At 43.6% G+C, this 25707-nt stretch overlaps 1 protein-coding gene across 4 annotated transcripts in view; it reads left to right on the forward strand.

The window, feature by feature from the left end:
* The window catches only part of LOC139578644 (pre-B-cell leukemia transcription factor 1), an 88166-nt gene that overhangs the window by 54177 nt on the left and 8282 nt on the right, over positions 1-25707 (forward strand). For 2 of the 4 annotated variants that reach the window (XM_071406514.1, XM_071406516.1), the window contains exons 3-6: positions 19330-19577; positions 21270-21332; positions 23240-23430; positions 24639-24774. In XM_071406514.1, coding sequence (XP_071262615.1) covers positions 19330-19577; positions 21270-21332; positions 23240-23430; positions 24639-24774 — 638 coding nt within the window. The remainder of the gene's footprint in view (positions 1-19329; positions 19578-21269; positions 21333-23239; positions 23431-24638; positions 24775-25707) is intronic. The other 2 variants (XM_071406515.1, XM_071406518.1) reach the window with 1 other exon arrangement.

Genomic DNA, 25707 nt, shown 5'->3' on the forward strand with positions numbered 1-25707 from the left:
TTGACCGTCCACTCACCCTTCAGAAGGACAGAGAGGACAAAGAACCACTTGAACGCCATTAACTCACACTGACAAGAGAATCACAGAGATCTGGTAGTGACCAAACATTGGCTGAGTGAGTGCTCATCTCTGCTTGGTCTCGGTGCTCATGATTGCAGTGTGCACAGTCACCTTTAGCTCTCTGGCCTGGTTTGAGGCATCGGTGACATGTTCATCTGATCTCCTGAAGGAATGGCTTTAATAAGGGGAGGAGGAGTGGGAGGCCAATGTTAATGACATGGCCCAGTCCCAGTCAACACACCCCCTCAGGCACTTAGATCAGGACAGGCACCCCAGTCTGGTGCCTGCTGCCTTGATGCTAACTTAGACAACACTACAGTTGAGTGACTGTCTCCTCTATTGTTTTATATATGTTTTTATTTAACCTTTATTTAACTATTGACTGGCAACTGGGTTATGTTCACATATAGAAGAGATTTGCAGCAATTGTATCATATCAGCAGTCATCGTCGTCATAGTTCGGCTCACCAACAGTCAATATCAGCTCTAGTGACTAATGAAAGATATTTTCCTTGATGTTTTAAACAGCCCTTATTAAAGTCTACTGATCAGACTTTATTTTTTACTCATTCAAAATCTGTCAATCGGATGGGTGGAATAGAGTTGCTATTCCGTTGTTTCCTGGAAAACATTGTCACTCTTTAACATTGCTTCATAGATGTTAATATAGCACGACTTTCCATGAAGCCTCAGGCTTCTTTTTATTGCATTAATGGTATCCTACACCATGACCTCAAATGTGATCAGATCAAGCATCTCAAATTACATATTTAAAGCGTCTTCATAAAAGAAAGAGGAGTTTGACAGAAGAAATGTATTTGAGAAAATGTATTTGACCCGAGGCCCAATATATTGTCTCTCCCTTGAATAATGAACAGAATCTTTCTTATGAATACCTTTCACTTAAGATCCCAGCTCGTAGGAGTGGTGGGACGGGTGTCTCTCCACTGCAGCAGGGACTGCATCATAACTACCCGCCCCTAGGCCTGGCTACGGCTTGTACTGATTATAATTGCCATTGTTAGAGGTGGCTGCAGTGAAAGAGGGTGAGAGGACACAGCAAACAAAAAATGTAGTCCTTCGTCCCAAATGGCACCCTATTCCCTATATAGTGCCTGACTTTTGTCCAGAGCCCTCTGGTGCCATTTGGGACGCACGCCAAAGGGTAGCTAGCACTCGCTGCGATCTGCTCACTTTGGAACTGCTGGTCACAAACTCGTGGGACCGCGTAAACGACAAGAAGCCACCAAAGCAAGCTAATGTTTAATGCAACGTATGTCAGCTCCTCTCCCGCCCCCTGTCACCTTCTGAAGAGCACGGGGGATTATTCTCTTAATTGACATTTTATCTTATTGTTAATATCTCCTTTAGCTTAATAGCCTTCATCTATTGTACCTTTCGTGTGTCTGCTCTAGTATCTTCCTCGATGTGACTAATGGGCATTTAAATGGTATGAGTAGGCTCCCTCTCTCACTGCTGTTACACTTGGCCTACTCTACAGTATTTACATTTAAAAAAAATGATAGGCCTTTATCAATTTGAAATCTTCCTTACGAAATAAAATATTGGACCAGTAAAAACAAAATGCTATTGACTGTAAACATAATTGATCACGATCATAAATGTTTTATATGTCTGTACATTTATATTCTGTCTTAATTATATGTTTTATAGATTATTTTCAACATTACCCATGAGCTGCAGCTTCACCTCTGATAACAGGCTCAGTATACATTTTATAAAGGCACAGAGAGGGAACAGACAACACTACTAAAGGACTGACCTGGCCTGGTTTTAACAATTTGATGCCTGTCGTTATCCTCCCGGTGTGTGTTGGTTCCCTTTCCGTTCCACTACCCTCGTGACTGTATAATGAATTATGCCGATGTTGAATTAGCATGTAGCTGTCGCTTCGGCTCTGCTGCCTGCCTTGTGACAGGACCACCGCGGCACACGCTCCTCACTGGCGTTGGGAGAGAGGGGGCCGCTGTGATTTATTAACTTCTAAAGCCACAATGAAGTGTGCCCACTGAATCACCAATGCAAACAAATAGGGCCAGTGCTGTCACTATAAATTAATCTAGACAAGCCCACCACAACCCCCCCAACCAGAAAGGGTTTTTAATTATGCAAAGGACTTTGGCTCAGCCACACACACACCACAATGTTCCCAGCAAGCACATTTGGTTTCTTGGAAGTTGTGGGAATGTACGTTTTTGTTTTCCCATTGGTTCTGGGAATAAAGTCATAAGTTTATTTTTGTGTTCTGAGAACAGAAGTGAACTTTCCCCTGTTCTGGGAACTTTAGTTTAAAGGTTGCAGGGAGGTTCTGAGAACGTTTTACTATGGTTCCCTGAATGTTTTCTTGGAAGGTTTATTAACGTTCTGAGAACGGAAATGTTGGTAATTAAATAATGTTCTGAGAACATGGTCCAATAAGACTTAATAACACTGCTAGCTTAGGTTAACTGTTTTGAACTCCAAGCTCAGATAGAACTGTCACGTGTGCTTCCTCTCTGGCCTCTAGGTCACCAGGCTGCTCGTTAGGGCGCACACCTGTCACCAGCATTACGCGCATAATGACACTCACCTGGACTTCATCACCTCCTTGATTACCTGCCCTATATGTCACTCCCTTTGGTTTCTTCTCCAGTCGTCATTATTCCTGTTCCATGACAGTGTGTTGTTCGTGTTTCTTATTATGTTGCGTTTATTTATTAAAACACTCACTCCCTGAACTTGCTTCCCGACTCTCAGTGCATATCGTTATAGAATGACGCTTCACCAAAGGGAAGCATCAGGGGGGGATTTTACATTTTTTTTGTGTTGGAGGTGATGATGGGTCCGGGTGGCCTCAACCGGTTCGTCGGGTTTTCCTGCCTCAGCTGACTCGACGGGTTTCCATACCTCAACGGGATCGATAGGCTCCCTTGCCTCAGCTGGTGAACAGCTTCCCATGCCTCGACCGGGGTAACTGGGGAGGTCTCACCCAGCTCATCAGGCTCTCACGCCTCAGCCGGTTCGTCAGGTTTCTGCGCCTTAGCGGAGGCGACCGGTCCACTCCTGATCCCTGGGATCGTCCCTTTGGTTGGCATCCTGCGGCTGGAGCCGAATGCACCGGGGAGGGGTTACCGTCACGTATGCTCTCTCTCCGGCGCTCTATGTTGCCATGCTCAGCCGGATTGACAGGTTTCCCGCGCCTCAGCAGAGGTGACCGGTCCACTCCTGATCCCTGGGATCGTCCCTTTGGTTGGCATCCTGCGGCTGGAGCCGAATGCACCGGGGAGGGGTTACCGTCACGTATGCTCTCTCTCTGGCTCTCTAGGTTGCCATGCTCCCGTGTCTCAGCCGGATTGACAGGTCTCCCACACCTCAGCAGAGGTGACCGGTCCACTCCTGATCCCCGGGATAGTCATTTTGGTCTGCATCCTGCGGCTGGAGCCGCGTGTCGGGGAGGGGGTACTGTCACATGTGCTCCCTCTCCGGCTTCTAGGTCACCAGGCTGCTCGTTATGGTCCACACCTGTCACCATCATGACACACACCTGCGTGTCATCAGACTCACATGGACTCCATCACCTCCTTGATTACCTGCCCTATACTGTATATGTCACTCCATTTGGTTCCTTCCCCAGGCGTCATTGTTTCTGTGTCATGTCTGTGCGATGTTCGTGTTTCTTGTTTTATATTATGTTACACTCACTCCCTGAATTTGCTTCCCGACTCTCAGCGCACATTGTTATAAGAACACATGGAAATTAATTTGCTTCGGCGTTAATCATGCAAAAACATTTTGTTTTATTGTGGCATGGCATCAGTGAGATTTGATCATACTGTATGATTCTCTTTCCATGGAATTAGTCCACTGCGCCGCCAGGATGGAGCTAGCGTGCCATGATTTTTTTAGCTCACATTGTTCATTTTTGTTTATTCAAACAGACCCCATTTCAAAGGAAACAAGCACTCATTAAGAGCAGGTGTGGCCAATTAGTGGGCACGGCCAACACACCTGAACACACTAACAAGATGGAGGCTAGAGAATTTTGTTGATTCTGAGAATGGAATGTATATGTTGTCATTCCAGAATGTTCTTAGAATGTTCTCTGAACATTACTACAGTTTTCTTGTAGTTTTTATGAAAAGTTTTCTTAACGTTCACGGAACAATTTGAGAACATGAATTGAAATAGAACTATGGAAACCTGTAAGGAAGCATTATGCTGAAGTGCTGAAATTCCCACAAGAATGTTGTTTCTTAACGTTCTCTGAACTATTTGATAACATTCCCAATGTCAAACCAGTTGGAGAACATTCCTAAAATATTAACAAAATTGAAATGAAATGTAACCATCTTCGAACTTTAAGGAAACGTTCTGTTATTAAAGTAATGAAATAAAGTTCCTTAATTGTGTTGAGGATGTTTCAAAGTCAAGCAACTATCCTGCATCATTCCAGAATGTTGTTGGAAGGTTGTATGCAAAATAACAATAGGACAACTACGCTTTCACCAAGCTCTAAGAAACGTATGGTTCTCAGAACTTGTGCTAGCTGGGTTGATGTTGGTTCTTTATAGTTGAGTTTTCTTCAGCTGGGAGAACAACATTAGAAACCATATACATTATGCCTTTCAATAGAGTTATTTGAATTCTAAAATGTTTTCATCTGTTCCTGCATATGTTTCTTTCTAAATTACGCAGAGATATTTCATATTTTTGATCTTCTCTTTTTCCACTTAAAAAAATATTTACTCAATCACTTTGTGTATTACTCTAGTGAGCATGACCACCATCCCTTTTCCCTAACTGCTAGTTTAACACAACTAACCTCACCCTGTTTTCATAATGCTACCCTTAGCACTACAGTACGTATGCCAACTATAATGCCAGACGCTGTGCCCTACTCAGTCCTAATCAATATTCAGACCAGACTAGTGTGTGTGTCCTGTGCATGGTGTCTAGTAGGGGACTCGCCCGGCCCTGCTGACCCTGACGTAACACAGCAGATCACGTTACAGCATCGCTATGCAAAACGGAGAGGCTCCAAAGGTGTCTGTTGTCTGTCTGTCAGCCCACGCAGTTTGAGACCGCAGCACAGTGACCCGTCATCTCTGTCAGAGGCTGTCACATGCACATGCACACACGCGTGCGCACACACGCACACACACATGCGCGCGCACGCATACACACACACACACACACACACACACACACACACACACACACACACACACACACACACACACACACACACACACACACACACACACACACACACACACACACACACACACACACACACACACACACACACCAGTGTACAGTGGTTCCTCCTTTAAAAGTTGCGTCATACTGCGGCACACCTTGCGGGCTGCTGCAGCATTCTGTGGCACGTTATCTATTTGTCAGACATTTCTTCTTTTAATGCAAGTTATTGCTAGTTTGACCACCAGAGGGCATCTTTGAGAAGCGATTTCATATTGGCATTCAACAGAGAATTTAAAACCTTGTTTGTAATAACATAGTATATGGGATTGATTTTAAGAAATGTGGCTTAATTAATTTTATTAATATTATGGTGTTTCTATTCAGAGAAAAACGAAGGGGGGGGGGGGGGGGGGGGTCACACCTAGCTCGGCTATTAGACAATTCTTTAGTAAAGGTTGAATAGTCTATTGTTCAGCTAATAGCCCATCCTGCTAAGCTTGTGAAAAACTAATAATAATACATTTTCCCCTTTCCACGTTAAAGATTCCAAATGATAAAGTGTTTTTAGCCACAATCGGCCCCAACACCAATTAAAACATTTGGGCACAGTCGATAGCATGCTGGACTTCGGGCTAGAATGTTGAGGGTTCGAAACCTGCTCCCTGCTTGTTTCATTACATTATTATGCCGGTCTCAGAGCAAATAGCCTGGATTGTTATTCCCATCTCGTTCCTCGCTCTCTTCCATGCTTCATTCTCCGCCCGAGGGGCTCGCTTGTGGGCGTGCTGGCAGGATGTACTGTTTTTTATTCTGTATATATGAATTACAAATCAGCCTTTACTTAAATCACGTTTCTAGTCTATTGCATAATTACAATGTGTAATCATTGATGTCCCAGGAGCAGGAGTGGTAAACACTGTTGAAGTTTATAATTGTAATACATCATTCAAGGAATGGAGTTTGATACACCTGGTATTGGATATGACTGGAAAAAAACTTGCTAAATAGCGATTGTCGTAAATTAACTTTATGACAAAAAAATATGCACAATCGTTTGTCTCTACGTTAACTAACATATTCCTCTCAATTGCACATTTTTTGCTTGACTCGTTATGACGTTATAATTACTTCAATTTGCTTCCACCATAATGTTTTGTCAGCCATCTTTGCTGAAGAAAGTCACCAGAGACATGTGGCTCGCGTCAAATTCGCCATTGGAACCACTCGATATGATTGGTCCTATAAAAACCTTGGTACCCAAATGCATAATGAGTGCTCTAACGCCCCCTTGCGGAGGTCTGGAGCAATGAAGCCATGACGCTGGGTACCTCTAAGTCCCGCGGTGTAAACTCACAACTTTTAAAGGAGGAACCACTGTACGCATCCCAGACATTACAATGAGCCCTTCCTCCTATAGCTCCTACCACCAGCCTCCCCTGACACACACAGACACACACATACACCTTGACCATACATGTCTCTAACTGTGACAGAACGACCGAACATCATTAATTAAACATCAGGGTTTCCCCTATCATCAGACAGTCATGGCGAGCTTCCACAGAAATTCCCTGTCGACATGTCAGAGAAATCTAGTTTGGGATTACATTTTGTAATAGCTTTTGACAGCCCCGTTCGTTGTCGTTGGTGTTGGTTCGCCTCCCTCCCCTAATCCTATAGGATAAGATATCTGGACCGCGGACTGCGGTGGGTACGGGGTGTACTGTGCTGTAACTATCAGGGCCTGATATTGTTATGCCATTTAAATTACCTGTCCAGTGAAAATCTCACTTTAAAAGGTTAATATTCTGTTAAATCATACCCAGATAATGTTGTTGACTCATCCTATACACATGTTTGTGGCCAAAGCATAAATTTGAGAAAAAACATTTAAAAAACCCAACCTCAAACTTGAATCTCATACAGACCATTTAAAAAATGCTTGCTATTTTTGAGGATGAGCTTGCCAATCATTGGTCTACTCGTGTTAATATTTTTAATGACTGGTATATACCCACACCATTCTGTTGTTGGGGTACGCCCACACCATTTCAACACATAACATTTTATACTTAGTTTTCCTTCCAAAAAATTTAAATTATTTAACTTCTTACGGCTGAGATCGGCTGAGATCCCGTTAATGGGATCAACTTGTCAACAGCCAGTGAATGTGCAGGGCGCCAAATTCAAACAACAGAAATCTCATAATTAAAATTCCTCAAACATACAAGTATTTTACACCATTTTAAAGATAAACTTGTTGTTAATCCCACCACAGTGTTCGATTTCAAAAAGGCTTTACGACGAAAGCACACCATCTGATTATGTTAGGTCAGTACCTAGTCACAGAAAAACACAGCCATTTTTCCAGCCAAAACATGTCAAACGAAGTATAGAATCAATCTTCAGGATGTTTTTATCATAAATCTTCAATAATGTTTCAACCGGAGAATTCCTTTGTCTGTAGAAATGCAATGGAACGCAGCTAACTCTCACGGGAGCGCGTGAGACTGAGCTCGTGGCACTCTGCCAGACCTCTGACTCAAACAGCTCTCATTCCCCCCTCCTCCACAGCAGAAGTATCAAACAAGGTTCTAAAGACTGTTGACATCTAGTGGAAGCCTTAGGAAGTGCAATATGACCCCATAGACACTGTATATTCGATAGGCAATGACTTGAAAAACTACAAACCTCAGATTTCCCACTTCCTGGTTGGATTTTTTCTCAGGTTTTTGCCTGCCATATGAGTTCTGTTATACTCACATACATCATTCAAACAGTTTTAGAAACTTCAGAGTGTTTTCTATCCAAATCTACTAATAATATGCATATATTAGCTTCTGGGCCTGAGTAGCAGGCAGTTTACTCTGGGCACCTTATTCATCCAAGCTACTCAATACTGTCCCCAGCCATAAGAAGTTTAACTCATATTGTAATTAATTATAGGTCATATTTGATTGAAATCTTGAAACACTGGACAGTTACTTTAAAAATAGCTGAATCACTTGGATAAGGCACACAGGCAGACAGACAGGCGGGCAGGCAGTGTCCTGGAAGAGAGCTAGCTATAGCTGAATCCCCCTTCCCCAAGGCTTTGAACAGAATGGCACCGGAGGGGATGGCTACCGTTTTACGTTTTACGTGCATCGGCAAGACAGAACAGTTACCTCCGGTAAGACGATGGGTGGTGGTCTGTGTCTATTTGTCAATAACAGCTGGTGCGTGTATTCTAATATTAAAGAAGTCTCAAGGTTTTGCTTGCCTGAGGTAGAGTACCACATGATAAACTGTAGACCACACTATTTACCAAGATAGTTTTCATCTGTATTTATTGTAGCTGTCTGTTTACCACCACAAACTAATACAGGCACTACGGCCGTACTCAACGAGCTGTATAAGGCCATAAGCAAACAAGAAAATGCTTATCCAGAGGCGGCGCTCCTAGTGGCTGGGGACTTTGATGCAGGAAATCTTAAATCCATTTTACCAAATTTCGACCAGCATGTCACATGCAACCAGAGGAAAAACAACTCTAGACCACCTTCACTCCACACACAGAGACGTGTACAAAGCTCTCCCTCGCCCTTCATTTGGCAAATCTGACCATAATTCTGTCCTCCTCATTCCTGCTTACAAGCAAAAACTAAAGCAGGAAGAACCAGTGACTAGCTCAATACGGAAGTGGTCAGATGACGCAGATACTAAGCTACAGAACTGTTTTGCTAGCACAGACTGGAATATGTTCTGGGATTCATCTGATGGCATTTAGGAGTATACCACATCAGTCATCGGCTTCATCAACAAGTGCATCGATGACGTCGCCCCCACAGTGACCGTACGTACATACCCCAAACAGAAGCCATGGATTACAGGCAACATCCACACTGAGCTAAAGGGTAGAGCTGCTGCTTTCAAGGAGAGGGACACTAACACTGATAAGAAATCCCGCTATGCCCTTCGACGAACCATCAAACAGGCAAAGTGTCAATACAGGACAAAGATTGAATCCTACTACGCTAGCTCTGATGCTCGTCGGATGTGGCAGAGCTTGCAAACTATTATGGACTACAAAGGGAAACCCAGCCACGAGCTGCCCAATGACACAAGCCTACCAGGCGAGCTAAATGACTTCTATATGCGCTTCGAGGCAAGCAACACTGAAGCATGCATGACAGCACCAGATGTTCCGGACGACTGTGTGATCACGCTCTCCATAGCTGATGTGAGTAAGACCTTTAAATAGGTCAACATTTACAAGGCCCCAGGGCCATATGGATTACCAGGACATGTACTCAGAGCATGCGCTGACCAACTGGCACGTGTCTTCACTGGCATTTTCAACCTGTTCCTGACTGAGTCTGTAATATCAACATGTTTCAAGCAGACCACCATAGTCCCTGTGCCCAAAAATGGCAAGGCAACCTGCCTAAATGACCACCGACCCATAGCGCTTCCTTCTGTAGCCATGAAGTGCTTTGAAAGCATGGTCATGGCTCACATCAACACCATCATCCCAGAAACCCTAGACCCACTCCAATTTTCATACCGCCCCAACAGATCCACAGATGCAATCTCTATTGCACTCCACACTGCCCTTTCCCACCTGAACAAAAGGAACAGCTACATGAGAATGCTGTTCATTGACTACAGCTCATCGGTCAACACCATAGTGCCTTCAAATCTCATCACTAAGCTAAGGACCCTGGGACTAAACACCTACCTCTGTAATTAGAACCTGGACTTCCTGACGTGCCGCCCCAGGTGGTAAGGGTAGGCAACAACACATCACATAGGGTTGCATGCTTAGTCCCCTCCTTTACTCCCTCTTCATCCACGACTGTGTGGCCAAGCACAACTCCTACACTATCATTAAGTTTGCTGATGACACAACGTTAGTAGGCCTGATCACAGACTATGATGAGACAGCAATTAGGGAGGAGGTCAGAGACCTGGCAGTGTGGTGCCAGGACAACAACCTCTCCCTCAACAATCGTGGACTACATGAAAAGGAGGGCCGATCACGCCCCTATTCACATCGACTGGGCTGTAGTGGAGCAGGTCGAGAGCTTCAAGTTCCTTGGTGTCCACATCACCAACAAACTATCATGGTCCAAAATCACCAAGACAGTTGTGAAGAGGGCACGACAACGCTTTTTCCCCCCCAGGAGACTGAAAAGATTTGGCAAGGGTCCTCAGATCCTCAAAATGTTCTAAAGCTTCACCATTGCGAGCATCCTGACTGGTTGAATCACCACCTGGTATGGCAACTGCTCATCATCCGACCGCAAGGCGCTACAAAGAGTACTGCGGCCCAGTACTTCACTGGGGCCAAGCTTCCTGCCATCCAGGGCCTTCATACCAGGCGGTGTCAGAGAAAGGCCCTACAAATGTCATGTTTTGTCATTGATCATCATGTCTTGTCCCTGTGCTTCCCTCTGCTGGTCTTATTAGGTTCTTTCCCTCTTTCTATCCCTCTCTCTCCCCCTCCCTCTCTCCCTCTCTCGCTCTCTCTCTCTATCGTTCCGTTCCTGCTCCCAGCTGTTTCTCATTCTCCTAACTACCTCATTTACTCTTTCACACCTGTCCCCTATTTTGCCCTCTGATTAGAGTCCCTATTTCTCCCTCTGTTTTCCGCTTCTGTCCTTGTCGGATTCTTGTTTGATGTTTGCTGTTCTGTGTCCTTGTTCCGCCCTGTCGTGTTTTTGCCTTCTTCAGATGCTGCGTGTGAGCAGGTGTCTATGTCAGCTACGGCCTGTGCCTTCCTGAAGCGACCTGCAGTCTGTGGTCGCGTCTCCAGTCGTTCCTCTCTACTGACGAGAGGATTTCAGTTTCCTGTTTTGGATTTTCCTATGATAATATCCAGGAGTATCATTGTTTGTTTAAGACTGGATTAAAGACTCTGTTTCTCTTAAGTCGCTTTTGGGTCCTCATTCACCAGCATAACAACAAAATTGTCAAAAATTCCAGCCACCCTAGTTATAGACTGTTCTCTCTTCTACTGCACAGCAAGCGGTACCAGAGCACCAAGTCTAGGTCCAAAAGGCTCCTTAACAGCTTCTACCCCAAGCCATAAGACTGCTGAACAGTTAATCAAATGTCTACACGGACAATTTGCATTGACCCCCCCCTACCTCCTCGCCGTCTTTTTCACGCTGCTGCTACTTGCTGTTTATTATCTATGCACAGTCACTTTACCCCTACCTAAATGTACATATTACCTCAATTACCTCGACTAAACTGTACCCCCGCATATTGACTCGGGTACTGGTACACCCTGTATATAGCCTCGTTATTGTTATTATATTGGTTAAGGGCTTGTAAGTAAACATTTCACGGTAATGTTTACACCTGTTGTATTCGGCGCATGTGACAAATACAATTTGATTTGATATACTTCCAAATATTGTCACTGCTGTCCAAACACTGACATACAGACACAAAGCTGGTATATTTTGGGAGGGTGGGAGATAGATCCTCTTATGCTGTTGTATTGTTTATTATATTTCTCCAGTTTGTTTATGTTTTTCAATAAAACAGTGTGGTATTCCAGTGCCTGTGGAGGATATTCCTTTATTTTGTCAATTACTACCGTGGTCTATAGAGTCAAGTGAATATTTCCCTTCCTATACTAGCTGGTTATAACCTGCCTCTGTCTGCATATGGTGTCTCCCATAGCCGATCCCCTCCTCTCCTCTTCTCCTCCTCTCTGACAGGCTTCAGTCTGTCTCAGAGAGAGGAGTGAGATTTGTCCCTTGACCTTGTTCAATTAAGGCTCGCTCCAAACTCAGGGTTAAGCTGAAATTATCTACCGCTCGGTTCTAGCAGTTCAATTCATATTTCAACATCCAATGATGTTCCCCCCCACAGAGAGCCACGAGCCTGTAGCTGGGTGATTGGTAAATGGAAAATACAGGGAGATGGAGAGAGTGTTACACATCCTGAGAGAGAGAGAGAGCTCTCCAAATAGAGGTGTAAATCATCACCATGCCTAATATTCCCAGTTTATCCTCAAAGAACACGGCTGTTTCCTGAGCGGCTTCTTGGAAAGGAAATAAATATTCTCCTATAAACGACCAGACAGTCAGAAATTCAGCTATCCAAAAGCCATGTGCCCCCAGGTTTTTTATTTTATTTAATATAGATTTGATTTGTAAAAGGCCAGAGTTGAATTAATGTCATGGTCTCCCATTGGTTTAGTTTAAATTTATTTTCAGTGGTTGACATTTTTCCTGGATGCCTGGACTGTGTGTTTGCAGTGACGACGAAACTGACCAATGGTTGTCATCCGTCTGTCCTTTGTTGCTCGATCCAGTGACCCTCCACTGCGAACAGTATGCATCCATCCACACTGATGCCTGCCTGCTCACTGTCTATATAGGCAAACAAAGAGACTACCTGCCAAGAGGGAGTCGATTAGGCCTAAACAATGCTCTCACTGTTTTCAAAGACACTTTTCTATCTCCAGAAAGAGAGCGAGAGAGATGCTGGGGGGTAACAATAAATGTATCAGCCTGCTATGGCACAATAATATACAGTATTGTGCAGGAATAAAGTTTGGCTTCGCGCCTATACCTAGTGGGAATAACATGTCAGGGACGCCTGGGGAGTTGAAGAATAAGGCATTACGCACACACACACATACACACAGACACAGACAGACAACAAGCCATCAATGAAAGGGAAAGGGAGTCCATTAGAGACTTACAGCAAACGTGATATTCTCTGGTGAGGGGAGAGATGGAGGAGAAGGGGGAGATAAAAGGAGGAGGAGGAGGGAGGGGAGAAAGGAGGAGGAGGAAGGGAGATGGGAGATAGGAGGGGAAGGAGTTAAAATCCCACACGGATAATTGTTTATCCCTGGGAGAACCCTCAATGTTTGTCTGAGGGTGGCTAAGTAAATTCAGCAGCACTATTGGACAGGGAGAGCAGAGCAGAGCAGACCTGGGTTCAAACGCTATTTGAAGTCTGTCAAATACTTTAAGTGTTTGCTTTAGCCTGCCTGGAGTGCCAGATGGGCAGAGTTTTGTGACTATTCTATTGGTCCATTGCGACAGGCAAGCTCAATCAAGCCCAGCTAAAGTATTTGAAATAATTTCAAATAGTGTTTGAACCCAGGTCTGGAGCAACACAACACAAACCCAAGGCTGGGAAACATTAGGATGAATCAATTAGCCTGCCATTAGCCACTAAAGTGGCCCTCAATGACTCGTGTAATTATGACCCACAGCAAAGATCGTTTTTCCGAGGCACATTGTTCCCCCCTTTCTTTCTTTTCTTTATTTATTGTATTTGTTTAAGATAATCCGTTCTGTGGTTTTAATTATGTGCTTTAGGTTCAGGGCGGAATAAATAAATCATAATTTGCCTCCATCAGGGCAGAATCGCCTCCAGACCAGGCAGAGGCAGCCAGACACACTGCAGGTCCCAGATCCCTGGTTCAGCCGACTGCTGCTATGGGGTTCCTGTCTGCGGAAACCCCAAATACCCAAATAACTCCAATATTTTACATATCAATTATATTATACAATATACATACCTAAATAATATACTCCAATATCCTCGGAGGCAAACACACACTGCAGCAGGTTCTTTGGTTCTGTCTCTCATACGACCTGATAATGCTCCTTTCGGGGTCTCGTCTGTCTCATACGACCTGATAATTCAACTCTGGGGGTCCTGTCTGTCTCTCATAAGACCTGATAATTCTCCTCTGGGGGTCCCATCTGTGTAAACCAAATGCCCAAATAACTCCAGGGTGAAACCAGGATACAGGGAGGATGAAGGGATTGAACAGTGACAGTTTCTTGTAGCTATTGTATTGCTCAGAAAACAATTCTGTCTTTGCATCACATGTGTGAAAACACAGGGAAACGCTGGGAATGTTCAGATTATGCTAACTAAATGATAGTATTATTCATGTCCCTAGCCTATAGCCTTCCACAAATAACTACTCTCTATTAACTACAGTATCACGTAAATCTTTCATTTTTTCTGGTGCATTTTGTTGCTGAACTTTGTTCTTAGTTCACTATCTAAATGTGGATCAAATATTTTCCTTCTCTGTTTTTCTCTACGAGAAAGATTTTATAAGCTCTGACCTGCAGAAGAACGGTCGCTCACTTATAAGACTGATGGGGGAGGTACTTCAGGCCAAGTAAAATAAACACTTTGTGAATGTTAAAGACATACTCCAGCAATTTCTTTCCTTTTCTTTTTTCCTCTTCCAAGACTTGGCAGACGAGAATCGAATCATTGCATGAATGCAGGAGGGTTTTTTGGGAGCATCCCAAATGGCGTCCTATTCCGTATCTAGTACACAGCTTTTGCACTACAAAAGTACTGCATTATAAAGGGAATAGACTGCCATTTGGGACATACCCTTTATGTTCCGTTTTCATTTGACAGTCTAGACATTTTATGACTTTGGGAAGAAATCTGTGAGCCTCAGTTTTCAGCTGCAAACAGCTGTGAAGAGGAGAAGAGCATCCTCCCTAGCTTTCGTGTGCTCTTTGAGTCCCAAAATTCTGTTAACTGTGCGACTTAGTTGGAAGTCTTTATCCCTGCCCTTTAACCAATGGACAGGAAAGATCGTGTGAACTTGCAGTAAACAATAAACTTGGTTTAGTCATCCAGGTTTACTCAAAGTCCAAAATGTAGTATAACTTGCATACAGTATCAGTAAGTATTTCATTCCCACTATTCTAGAAATGTATTCCTGTGGTATTATCCTATGAGGAATTAAAGGTGATAACAATATTGTTCAACACATTTTTACACAGGGTTATATTACTTTCGAATCAAAGTTTATTGGCCGGGCACACAGATTTGCAGATGTTATCGCAGATGCAGCGAAGTGCTTGTGTTTCTAGCTCCAACATTACAGTATAAGACCTAGCAATTAAAATAACAATACACACATAATATAGTATGAGCCATGACTAGAGTACAATATATAGTAAGTCCCATTAAGGGTCCCAATATGCCTGGCAAAAACCAAACACTGCATTCCACATTAAGAACCTCATACCAACAGTTAAGCACGTGGTGGTTGTGTGATAGTTTGGGGATGCTTTGCCGCCTCATGACCTGGATGACTTGCCAAAAGGAACCATGAATTCTGCTCTGTATCAGAGAATTCTACAGGAGAATGTCAGGCCATCTGTCTGTGAGCTGCGGCTGGAGCGCAGCTGGGTCATGCAGCAAGACAATGATCCAAAACACACAATCAAGTCTACATGAAAAGTTTTGGAATGGCCTCGTCAAAGTCCAGACCGAATCCAAATGTAGATGTTTTTGCGAACTTGAAACGAGCAGTTCATACTTGAAAACCCACAAATGGCGCTGAGTTAAAGCAGCTCTGCATGGAATAGTGGGCCAAAATTCCTCCACGGCGACGTGAGTGAAGCGTTTCGTTGGAGTCTTTGCAACTAAAGGTGGGGCAATGCATTTTTCACACAGGGGCATTGGGTGTTGCAGAACTGTTGTGTTATTTGTTCACTCAGGTTCCCTTTATCTAATATTAGGTTTTGGTTGAAGATCTGATAGCATTTAGTATCAAAAATGTGCAAAAGTAAAGAAAATCTTTTTTCACAGCACTGTATATGTTGTACTGTTTACAACATCCCGCTAAACCCCCACCCAGCTAAACCCCCACCCAGCCCACACACCCCCACCCTAACCACCTCAGCCATCCCATCCTATGGCTGGGGCAGCGATCTAATCTGGGTCTAATGCTACAAACTACTCCCATTGTCTCTGGATTAATGAAGTATTCCCTGCCTGTTCCATTTTGTTCTGAGACAATGAGACATGTGAGGAGGGTTAATGTTTTAAATAGCAATTCTCAAACATTGGCTTTAAAGTCAGTAAGTCATACGGTGCCTTCGGAAAGTATTCAGACTCCTTGACTTTTTCCACATGTTGTTACGTTACAGCCTTATTCTAAAATTGATTTAAAAAAAATGATAATTCTCAGCCATCTATACACAATACTTCATAAGTAAAAAGCAAAAACTGATTTTTAGAAATGTTTGCAAATTTATTATAAAAAAAAACTGAAATACCTTATTTACATAAGTATTCAGACCCTTTGCTATGAGACTCGAAATTAAGCTCAGGTGCATCCTATTTCCATTGATCATCCTTGAGATGTTTCTACAACTTGATTGGAGGCCAACTGTGGTAAATTAAATTTATTTGACATGATTTGGAAAGGCATACACCTGTCTATATAAGGTCCTGCAGTTGACAGTGCATGTCAGAGCAAAAACCAAGTCATGAGGTTGAAGGAATTGTCTGTAGATCTCAGAGATAGGATTGTGTCAAGGCACAGATCTGGGGAAGGGCACCAAAACATTTCTGCAGCATTGAAGGTCCCCAAGAACACAGTGGCCTCCATCATTCTTCAATGGAAGACGTTTGGAACCACCAAGACTCTTCCTAGAGCTGGCCTCCCTGCCAAACTGAGCAATCGGGGGAGAAGGGCCTTGGTCAGCGAGGTGACCAATAACCTGATGGTCACTGACAGAGCTATAGAGTTCCTCTGTGGAGATGGGAGAATCTTCCAGAATGACTACCATCTCTGCAGCACTCCACCAATTAGGCCTTTATGGTAGAGTGGCCAGACGGAAGCCACTCCTCAGTAAAAGGCACATGACAGCCCGCTTGGAGTTTGCCAAAAGGGACCTGAAGACTCTCAGACCACAAGATTCTCTGGTCTGATGAAACCAAGATTGAACTCTTTGGCCTGAATGCGAAGCGTCACATCTGGAGGAAACCTGGCACCATCCCTACGTTGAAGCATGGTGGTGGCAGCATCATGCTGTGGGGATGTTTTTCAGATGCAGGGACTGGGAGACTAGTTAGGATCGAGGGAAAGATGAATGGAACCAAGTACAGAGATCCTTGATGAAAACCTGCTCAAGAGCGCTCAGACTGAACTGAAGGTTCACCTTCCAACAGGACAACGACCATAAGCACACAGCCAAGACAACGCAGGAGTGGCTTTTTGGGACAAGTCTCTGAATGTCCTTGAGTGGCCCAGCCAGAGCCCGGACTTGAACCCGATCAAACATCTCTGGAGAGACCTGAAAATAGCTGTGCAGCAACGCTCCCCATCCAACCTGACAGAGCTTGAGAGAAACTGCAGAGAAGAATGGAAGAAACTCCCCAAATACAGGTGTGGCAAGCTTGTAGCGTCATATCCAAGAAGACTCAATGCTGTAATCACTGCCAAAGGTGCTTCAACAAAGTACTGAGTAAAGGGTCTGAATTCTTATGTAAATATGATATTTCAGTTGATTTTATTTTATAAATTAGCAATCATTTCTAAAAACCATTTTTTTTTGTCATTAAGGGGTATTGTGTGTAGATTGATGAGAAAAAATAATTATTTAATCAATTTTAGAATAAGGCTGTAACATAACAAAATGTGGAAAAAGTCAAGGGGTCTGAATACTTTCCAAAGGCACCGTATATAGACACTGCATATTTTACATTTTAAATTGAACCTTTATTTAACTAGGCAAGACAGTTAAGAACAAATTCTTATTTACAATGACGGCCTACCCCGGCCAAATCCGAGCGACGCTGGGCCAATTGTGCTTCGCCCTATGGGACTCCCAATCACGGCAGGATGTGATGCAGCCTGGATAAGTGGCTGTAGCCTTTAAAGTAATGACATTGTGTATGCTACATTTGATGCACTTGCCTTCCCTGTTATCAGTTTGAATTCATAGACAGTGGGAGAAGGTGTTTGTAATTGGAATGGATAGTGTGAGTGTGTGTTATTTCAGAAAGTGGAAGGTCGGCCTTGTCTACGCTAATGAACAGCGAGGGAGACCTCTAGAGGAAGGAAAGGGAACAGCATGAATACCTTCGCTCTGCCACTCCACACGCACTGCCAAGTCCAGTGCTTGGCCTCACAATGTGCACTATCGCTCAATGACAGACTTCCGTTGTCGCCCAGATCCTTACGCTTTAAGAACCAGCACTGTTAGGGCATTGTAAGAATAGTAACCAAGCACCACGGTAAGAGCATCAATCAGTGTATTTTCTGTGTGAATGCATGGAGGTCACATTTACACACTGAACTGGTAATCAGTGAAGTACAAAACCACCATTATCCACAGTTCAATGTGTCCCAATACTAATATAAGGCACCTAAGACACCAGTGATGTCACCGACGTGATGTCCCCACATGGCACACTATTCCCTGTATAGTGCACTACTTTTGACCAAAACCCTGTGGGCACTTGTCAAAAGTAGTGCACTATAAAGTGAATAGGGTGCCATTTGGGAAGCCATAACTGACTCCTCAGAGACGATGCCTCATTCATTATCAGAGCGTAAACCCCATTTATAGTATTTGTTTATTTATTCCTCCAATATCATAAATTGCTTTATGACATATGTATTGAATACCAAACAGTCCTGGCCAATGCTCTGGTAGTTATTATTGAAGTTGCATTTTAAGTTAATGAAATTATATAAATTGAGTTTTATTATAGTGTAGTCTTGCCAGAGTCTAGCGCCGTAGCCTTTATTCTGGCACAGAGATGAACCATAAAGAGGCAGGTGATTTATCAACTGGATGAACCCTGTCCAGACAGGAATGTCCTACTGCCAGCTACACTACACTATGTACTTCTACTGCCATTTACACTACACACTGTACTCGAGTAGTCTGAGTCTCAGTCTGAGCCTGCTGGCTTTTACAGTCCACATGGATGCACCACCAAGCGTTACCGCTGTGAAAAGAAAACAATTCTGCCGCGCCGTTGCTCTCCAGACCAGAGGAGGAGGATGTGTCAGGCATGGTGTGTGTGTGTTCTGTGTGTCAGGCAGGGTGTGTGTGTGTTCTGTGTGTCAGGCATGGTGTGTGTGTGTTCTGTGTGTCAGGCATGGTGTGTGTGTGTTCTGTGTGTCAGGCAGGGTGTGCAGCGCTGCCTACAGCCGACAGCTTGTTATGGTGTCACAGCGCTGTGTGTGAGTGACCTATGGCGTCACGACGCTGTGATTGGTGACCTGTGTGACCTCTAACCTTTGACCCTTCCTGTTGTTTGCAGTGCTGAGTATCCGTGGCGCCCAGGAGGAGGAGCCTCCAGATGCCCAGCTCATGCGATTGGACAACATGTTGCTGGCGGAGGGCGTGTCTGGACCTGAGAAAGGGGGCGGTTCTGCAGCGGCCGCGGCTGCGGCTGCAGCCTCAGGAGGCGGGGCAGGAGCGGATAACTCAGCGGAACACTCGGACTACAGAGCCAAGCTCTCTCAGATCAGACAGATCTACCACACAGAGCTGGAGAAATACGAACAGGTAAGGATGGACGGGATACACTCACCCCTCAGAGAACTACTGTCTTAGGTGTCTTTTCCCATAATCACATACTCTAACCCTGTAACCCAAACGCACCAGCTCCACCCATCACCATTCCCATCACAGTGATTATTTGTTAACCTATGACTACCTGAAGAATGATGAGTGATAAAGTTAGAGACGCACAAATATCATACCACCAAAGACATGTTAAACCTCTCACCATTTGGAGGAGAATTACAATAACAGGGGAGGTCAGCATTTTCGGGGGGTATGATGTTTGTGCGCCTGTAACTTTCTCACTCATCATTATTCACGATTTATTCAGAATTGATCTGTAATCATGATAGCATCCACATTCATGTATAAGTGTTCAGAAACATATTCTATTCTTATTTACAATAAAAGGGACTCCAAAATGACACAATACATTATTTACCATTTAATTTCTATTGGGCTCAAAATAATCTGAAACAACCAAGACAAACAACAAAAGCATCCAACAAATTTGTAGAGTCACAAGCTTGATGTAATCATTGTGTGCTAGGAATATGGGACCAAATACATAACTTTTGACTACTTTAATACACATATAAGTGAATTTGTCCCAATACTTTTGGTCCTCTAAAATGGGGGGTCTATGTACAAAAAGGGCTGTTATTTCCCAACGGTTCACCTGATATGGATGAAAATACCCTCAAATTAAAGCTGACAGTCTGGATTTGAAATTATACAATGACTATGAGGTCAAAGTGCAAAGTGCTGGAATACAGAGCCAAAAACAATAATAAAGTCTCACTGTCACAATACTTTTGGAGCTCACTGTATACGCCATTTAGCAGATGTTTTTATCCAAAGCAACTTACAGTCATGTATGCATACAATTTACATATGGGTGGTCCCGGGAATCGAACCCACGATCCTGGCATGCAAGCATCATGCTCTACCAAATGAGCCATTCATCTTTTTATATTTACATCCCAATTTAAGGAGACTTTCTACATTTATGGCATCCATCTAAAGATGTGACAGATTTTCTCTCATCTCCATTGCATCCCTATGTAATGTGCAGTTTCCTTCTCTTCTCCTCCATGTCATTATCCACCATGCCAATAAATCAGAGTGGATTTTACTGCATAACGTTGTCTACTTCCTAACCAATATACACACAGTCAAATGTTAAGCCCCTGACTGGCTGGAATGAATGCATGCCCTGTTTGATTAAATGCAAATGTATTTTCCGTATAGTCCCAGACACTGCTTATATTTATATAAAAAAGCAAAGTCAGTGTTGTGATGTTAATCTAGTCTATAGACAGGGTTTAGTGTTGTGATGTTAGTCTAGTCTGTAAACAGGATTCAGTGTTGTGATGTTAGTCTAGTCTGTAGACAGGGTTGCCATCCTGAAACACACATACAGTGGAGTAGGGTAAAGTTGCCTCTAGACGCTGATCTTGGATCGGTTTTGCATTGTCCCCACTAATGGTTAAGTTTAGGATTGGAGAAGGGGAAGCTGATCCTAGATCTGTACCTAGGGGGAACTTCACCCCGGAGCCACATACAATAGGCAGGACTGTAGCAGTCGGAAGTAGTGTGGAAAACAGTCCTGCGACTATGCCACCATTACATGCTGACAATGTGCTATATAATTATATATAATATGTAATATATCTGTAATATACTGTATTTAAGATGGTATCCCAGTGCGGATGGAGGGGGGAGAGTTACACAGGGAGTCATGGCAACGGAAACAAGGTACTCCTCCACTGCAGACCACTGCCCAACCATACACTATATAGAGAGATAATATATTTTATAGATAATATCATTAGTTAATAACATTATTTTACTTTGGTTAGGTTGTTTACCAAATAGACACCCTTCGGGAGGAGTTGAATCAAGTACATTTTTCCACATCTGACTAGTATTTATAAAGCTGGGTTAGTAACTAAATCTATTCGCGAATCCAATGTGAACTTGGCTCCAGTGTTTTTATTTACAACCCAGAGCTTTCTAAACCCAGCATTTTATACCACGCTTCCCTCCCTTACAATCTCAGTGATAGGGAACAGACCTTCACTGTCAGGATCACGATTAGGAACTGGATGGCAACCCAGTCTTTTAAAGCCGTAGTGTTGCTTACGGAGAAAAAAAATACTATAACTCACTTATCATTTATCACCACAATTTATTCGTGGTTTAACAGTTTTTTTTTTCTTTATTATTTTTCTATATATGTATTTATTTCTATACGTTTATTTGTAATTGATGCTATGTCTGCTTGCTTTGGATGCTTCCAGTAGCATCATAATCAGTACATTGCACTATACCATGTTTGCATGTATTTTGTTTCAGACAAGGCCCACATACACATGAACCAGGATATACATTTCTCTCTGTGTGTGTGTGTGTGTGTGTGTGTGTGTGTGTGTGTGTGTGTGTGTGTGTGTGTGTGTGTGTGTGTGTGTGTGTGTGTGTGTGTGTGTGTGTGTGTGTGTGTGTGTTAACCAATGTTGTCATGATGACATTATGTCTATAGTCTATCTGGGGCTGTGCCAGATGGCTTCACTGTCATCCACATGCATCACTGTATGACACCAACCGCATGACTACTCTACACCTTACCTCTCATATCATCACCACCTATTCACTGTCATTTACATCCGTTGTACAGACATTTTTGTATTGTTGTACTTTGTCTTGTTACTGTCTCTCTTCATTCACATCCTTCTGCTTTGATAACTATTGCTTTCATGTCAATAAAGGCCCTTTGAGATGAGTGTGAATATGACAGACATATTGTAGAGTGACAGAGAGAGAGAGAGAGAGAGAAAGTGAGGGGAGAATTAGAAGGAGAAAGAGAACAAGACACGACAGGGAAAGAGGGAGAGGGAGAACAAGAAAGAGTTATAGAGAAAGAGAAAAAGACAGGGAGAGAGACAGAGAGGGAGAGAGACAGAGAGGGAGAGAGACAGAGAGGGAGAGAGACAGAGAGGGAGAGAGACAGAGAGGGAGAGAGACAGAGGCATACTGTAATATCATGTCAGGCTCACGCCTAGTGCCACACAGGAGGGTGAGTGTATCATCATGGCATGTTAATCTCTCAACCCGCTCAGCTGCGACTCGACTGCGGTAAGAAGAGAAGGTTTGCTGCTCGTCAGCAGGGACCAGCAGCTGTCATTTCTCCATGTCTCCTTTCTGAAAAACGAGACTTACAGTTGCCATTGCCACTTCTGTTTAATATGAAAAATATCACCACTTATATTCCCTCTTGGCTTCACAACATGGAAGCATTCCCCAGAACTACATACATTAAACACCTCTTAATTTGCATCAAATTTTTCCTTTCTGTCTTTGTGCATGACCTTGACTGATGTAGAATACCATACAGTATATTTTTGCACTGTATGCAAACACTGCATTAATCCAATGCTAGAGGACACCACCCAGCCCGTCAATAGCCATATAGTATATCACCATCATCATGGTGAGTGAGGCTATGAAAACTCTCACCAACAACATTTCTTTTGACAGTCTAGATAGAAGAAACTGATGTCACCCGGGACAAGAGTGTCTGCTAAATGACTCAAATGTAAATGTAACAAACCCGATTGCTCTATCTATCTGATCACCTCTCTCTGTCTGTTTCCCCCCCTCTGCAGGCTTGTAACGAGTTTACTACCCATGTGATGAACCTGCTGAGGGAGCAGAGTCGCACACGGCCCATCTCTCCCAAGGAGATAGAGCGCATGGTGGGGATCATCCACCGCAAGTTCAGCTCCATCCAGATGCAGCTCAAACAGAGCACCTGCGAAGCCGTCATGATCCTGCGCTCACGCTTCCTCGACGCCAGGTGTGTGTCTGTGTGTGTGCCTACAGCTGTACAAATTACCGTGTGCAAAGTCACTGTACCACTGCAATGTTTTTGTTGACTTGCATAGCTAGCTACAGTATTTCCATACATGTAACTGCATTATTCACATCAGGTGCTTTTACAGTCATGTTGACAGCATGTTATTCTAGTTTTGAGCCTACCTACGGCACATCTATTGGTGCCATTTCAACCAGCACATACAGCCTTGCTGCTTGGCCACTGACAATTATCTCCTCTCTCCAGGCTCCATAACGCTAAATATTTCCCTTTTTTTAATATAATCCCTTGTTCCTTTTGATGCATGTTTTGGATTTGCATACATTTCTCTGAGGATAAATCTCACTCTGAGTCGGAGTCGGAAGCATAACATTTAAATTAGGCTTGGGCTCGTCTTACAAAGCTCCCCCCCTATTCTTCTGCAAATGATTGTGGCCGTGGTGCAGGGAGGGAGGCAGGGGAAGAAGGGAAGGGCTTTCAGTTAGAGAGTGAGTGAGAGAGAGAGAGAGAGAGAGTCACTGCCTCCCTACCATTCTCATCTTTACTGATTAATCTGCAGCCTGCCCTAGCACCATGCTGTGCACATTTACATATTCTCAAGCAGGCTTTTGGAGTGCGGGACGAAGATTTCAGCACAAATCTCTTTCACCAGTCAATCGATGCGATGCATGGAGGCACGCATTTTACAGGGTTCCCGACCTAGCTTATGTAAAGCCCTCTCATGAGATGTGGCACATGCAGACATAACCTGATAGAGGGTGGAGATGGAGAAGGAGGAAGAGATGGAGGGGTCAGTGAACTGAACCGGCATCGGCGCGTGCTTACGGCACGTTTTCTAGCCTTTAATAAGGAAGGCCAGTGTTCTGTTGTTTGTCAGGATTTGCAGGCGTTTGCAGGCATTTCTATTAGTGAACCTCCGCAAAGAAAACATATTTCGTACCAGCTTAGGCAGCTGTATTGAAATGGGGTGGAAGTTGTATGGAAGGTATTGGATCGAATTGGGTGGTAGTTGTGTTGATACTGTATGAGGTGCCCCAGTTTTGCCTGTTTTACCACAAGTGGCTTTGACACATTTCCTCTATGTAGGCTTCAGATTTGTATATGCTTTGACCGGACGGTATTAACTGTATCTATTTTACATAGTGTTTATTCCGGTCCTAACTAACCAATTTCTATCATTCTCCTTGTAGACGGAAAAGACGGAACTTCAACAAACAGGCGACAGAGATCCTGAATGAGTACTTCTACTCGCACCTGTCTAACCCCTACCCTAGTGAAGAGGCCAAGGAAGAGCTGGCCAAGAAGTGCTCCATCACAGTTTCACAGGTACAGTACAGTGCCACCTGTCTTCAGGAAGGCCACAGTACACGTAGAACAGGACTAGAGGCAGTAGTGGATCATGTGGAAGGCCATTATAATCATTTTCACAATTTCACAGTATTATTCCAACCTCATTGTGTGGAAATATACATACAAAACTGAAAAATCTGTTTTTTGACTGCACTGGGCCTTTAAGATGTGAGCATTACATTATTTTCTTAATTCATAGGCTTCATCACAGGGACTAAATTGATAGTGTAATATGATGATTGATAATGTAATTAAGAATGCACCAACAATACCAAGGTGAACAGCAGTTATGTTATGTGTTTCTCATCCATCATCTCCTCAAACGGTTTCATTAAGTTTATGCAGAATTATTTTGAGGATGCATCTGGGCGTTGTTTGATGAAAACAACGTGCTTCAGGGTCTGAATGATTAGTTGAGCATCTGTCTATGCCCCAAATGGCACCCTTTTCCTTATGTAGTCCACTACTTTTGACCAGAGCCCTTTTTGACCAGGTCCCATAGAGAATAGAGTTCCATTTGGGACTCGACCTCTGTGTTCCTGGGTCTATGATAAAATAATATGTTTACCTACCTTCTCTCTGCATTCGTTCAAACTCAGCAACAGGATTGATTTCGTTTTTGATTTTAATGTTGTTTATCATTAGCGCTACCTGGCTTATCCTGGTAGCTTCATCGGGGAGTCCATTAGCTGTAATGGGTGTTAGATAGTGGATGTTGACTGATTGGTGCTAGCGTGAGCTCTGATGATAGCTGCAGTCATACTGACATAATGAGACTGTTACTGGCAATCATTCCCTTCTGCCACTAATGTGGATTCACAGTACTGGTCTACGTAGCGAGTGGTAGTACTCACTAATACCTCAAAAGGCTGTGTTCCAAGTGGCACCCTATTCCCTATATACTGCACT

This window comes from Salvelinus alpinus, chromosome 6, assembly GCF_045679555.1.
Source record: "Salvelinus alpinus chromosome 6, SLU_Salpinus.1, whole genome shotgun sequence".
NCBI lineage: Eukaryota > Metazoa > Chordata > Actinopteri > Salmoniformes > Salmonidae > Salvelinus > Salvelinus alpinus.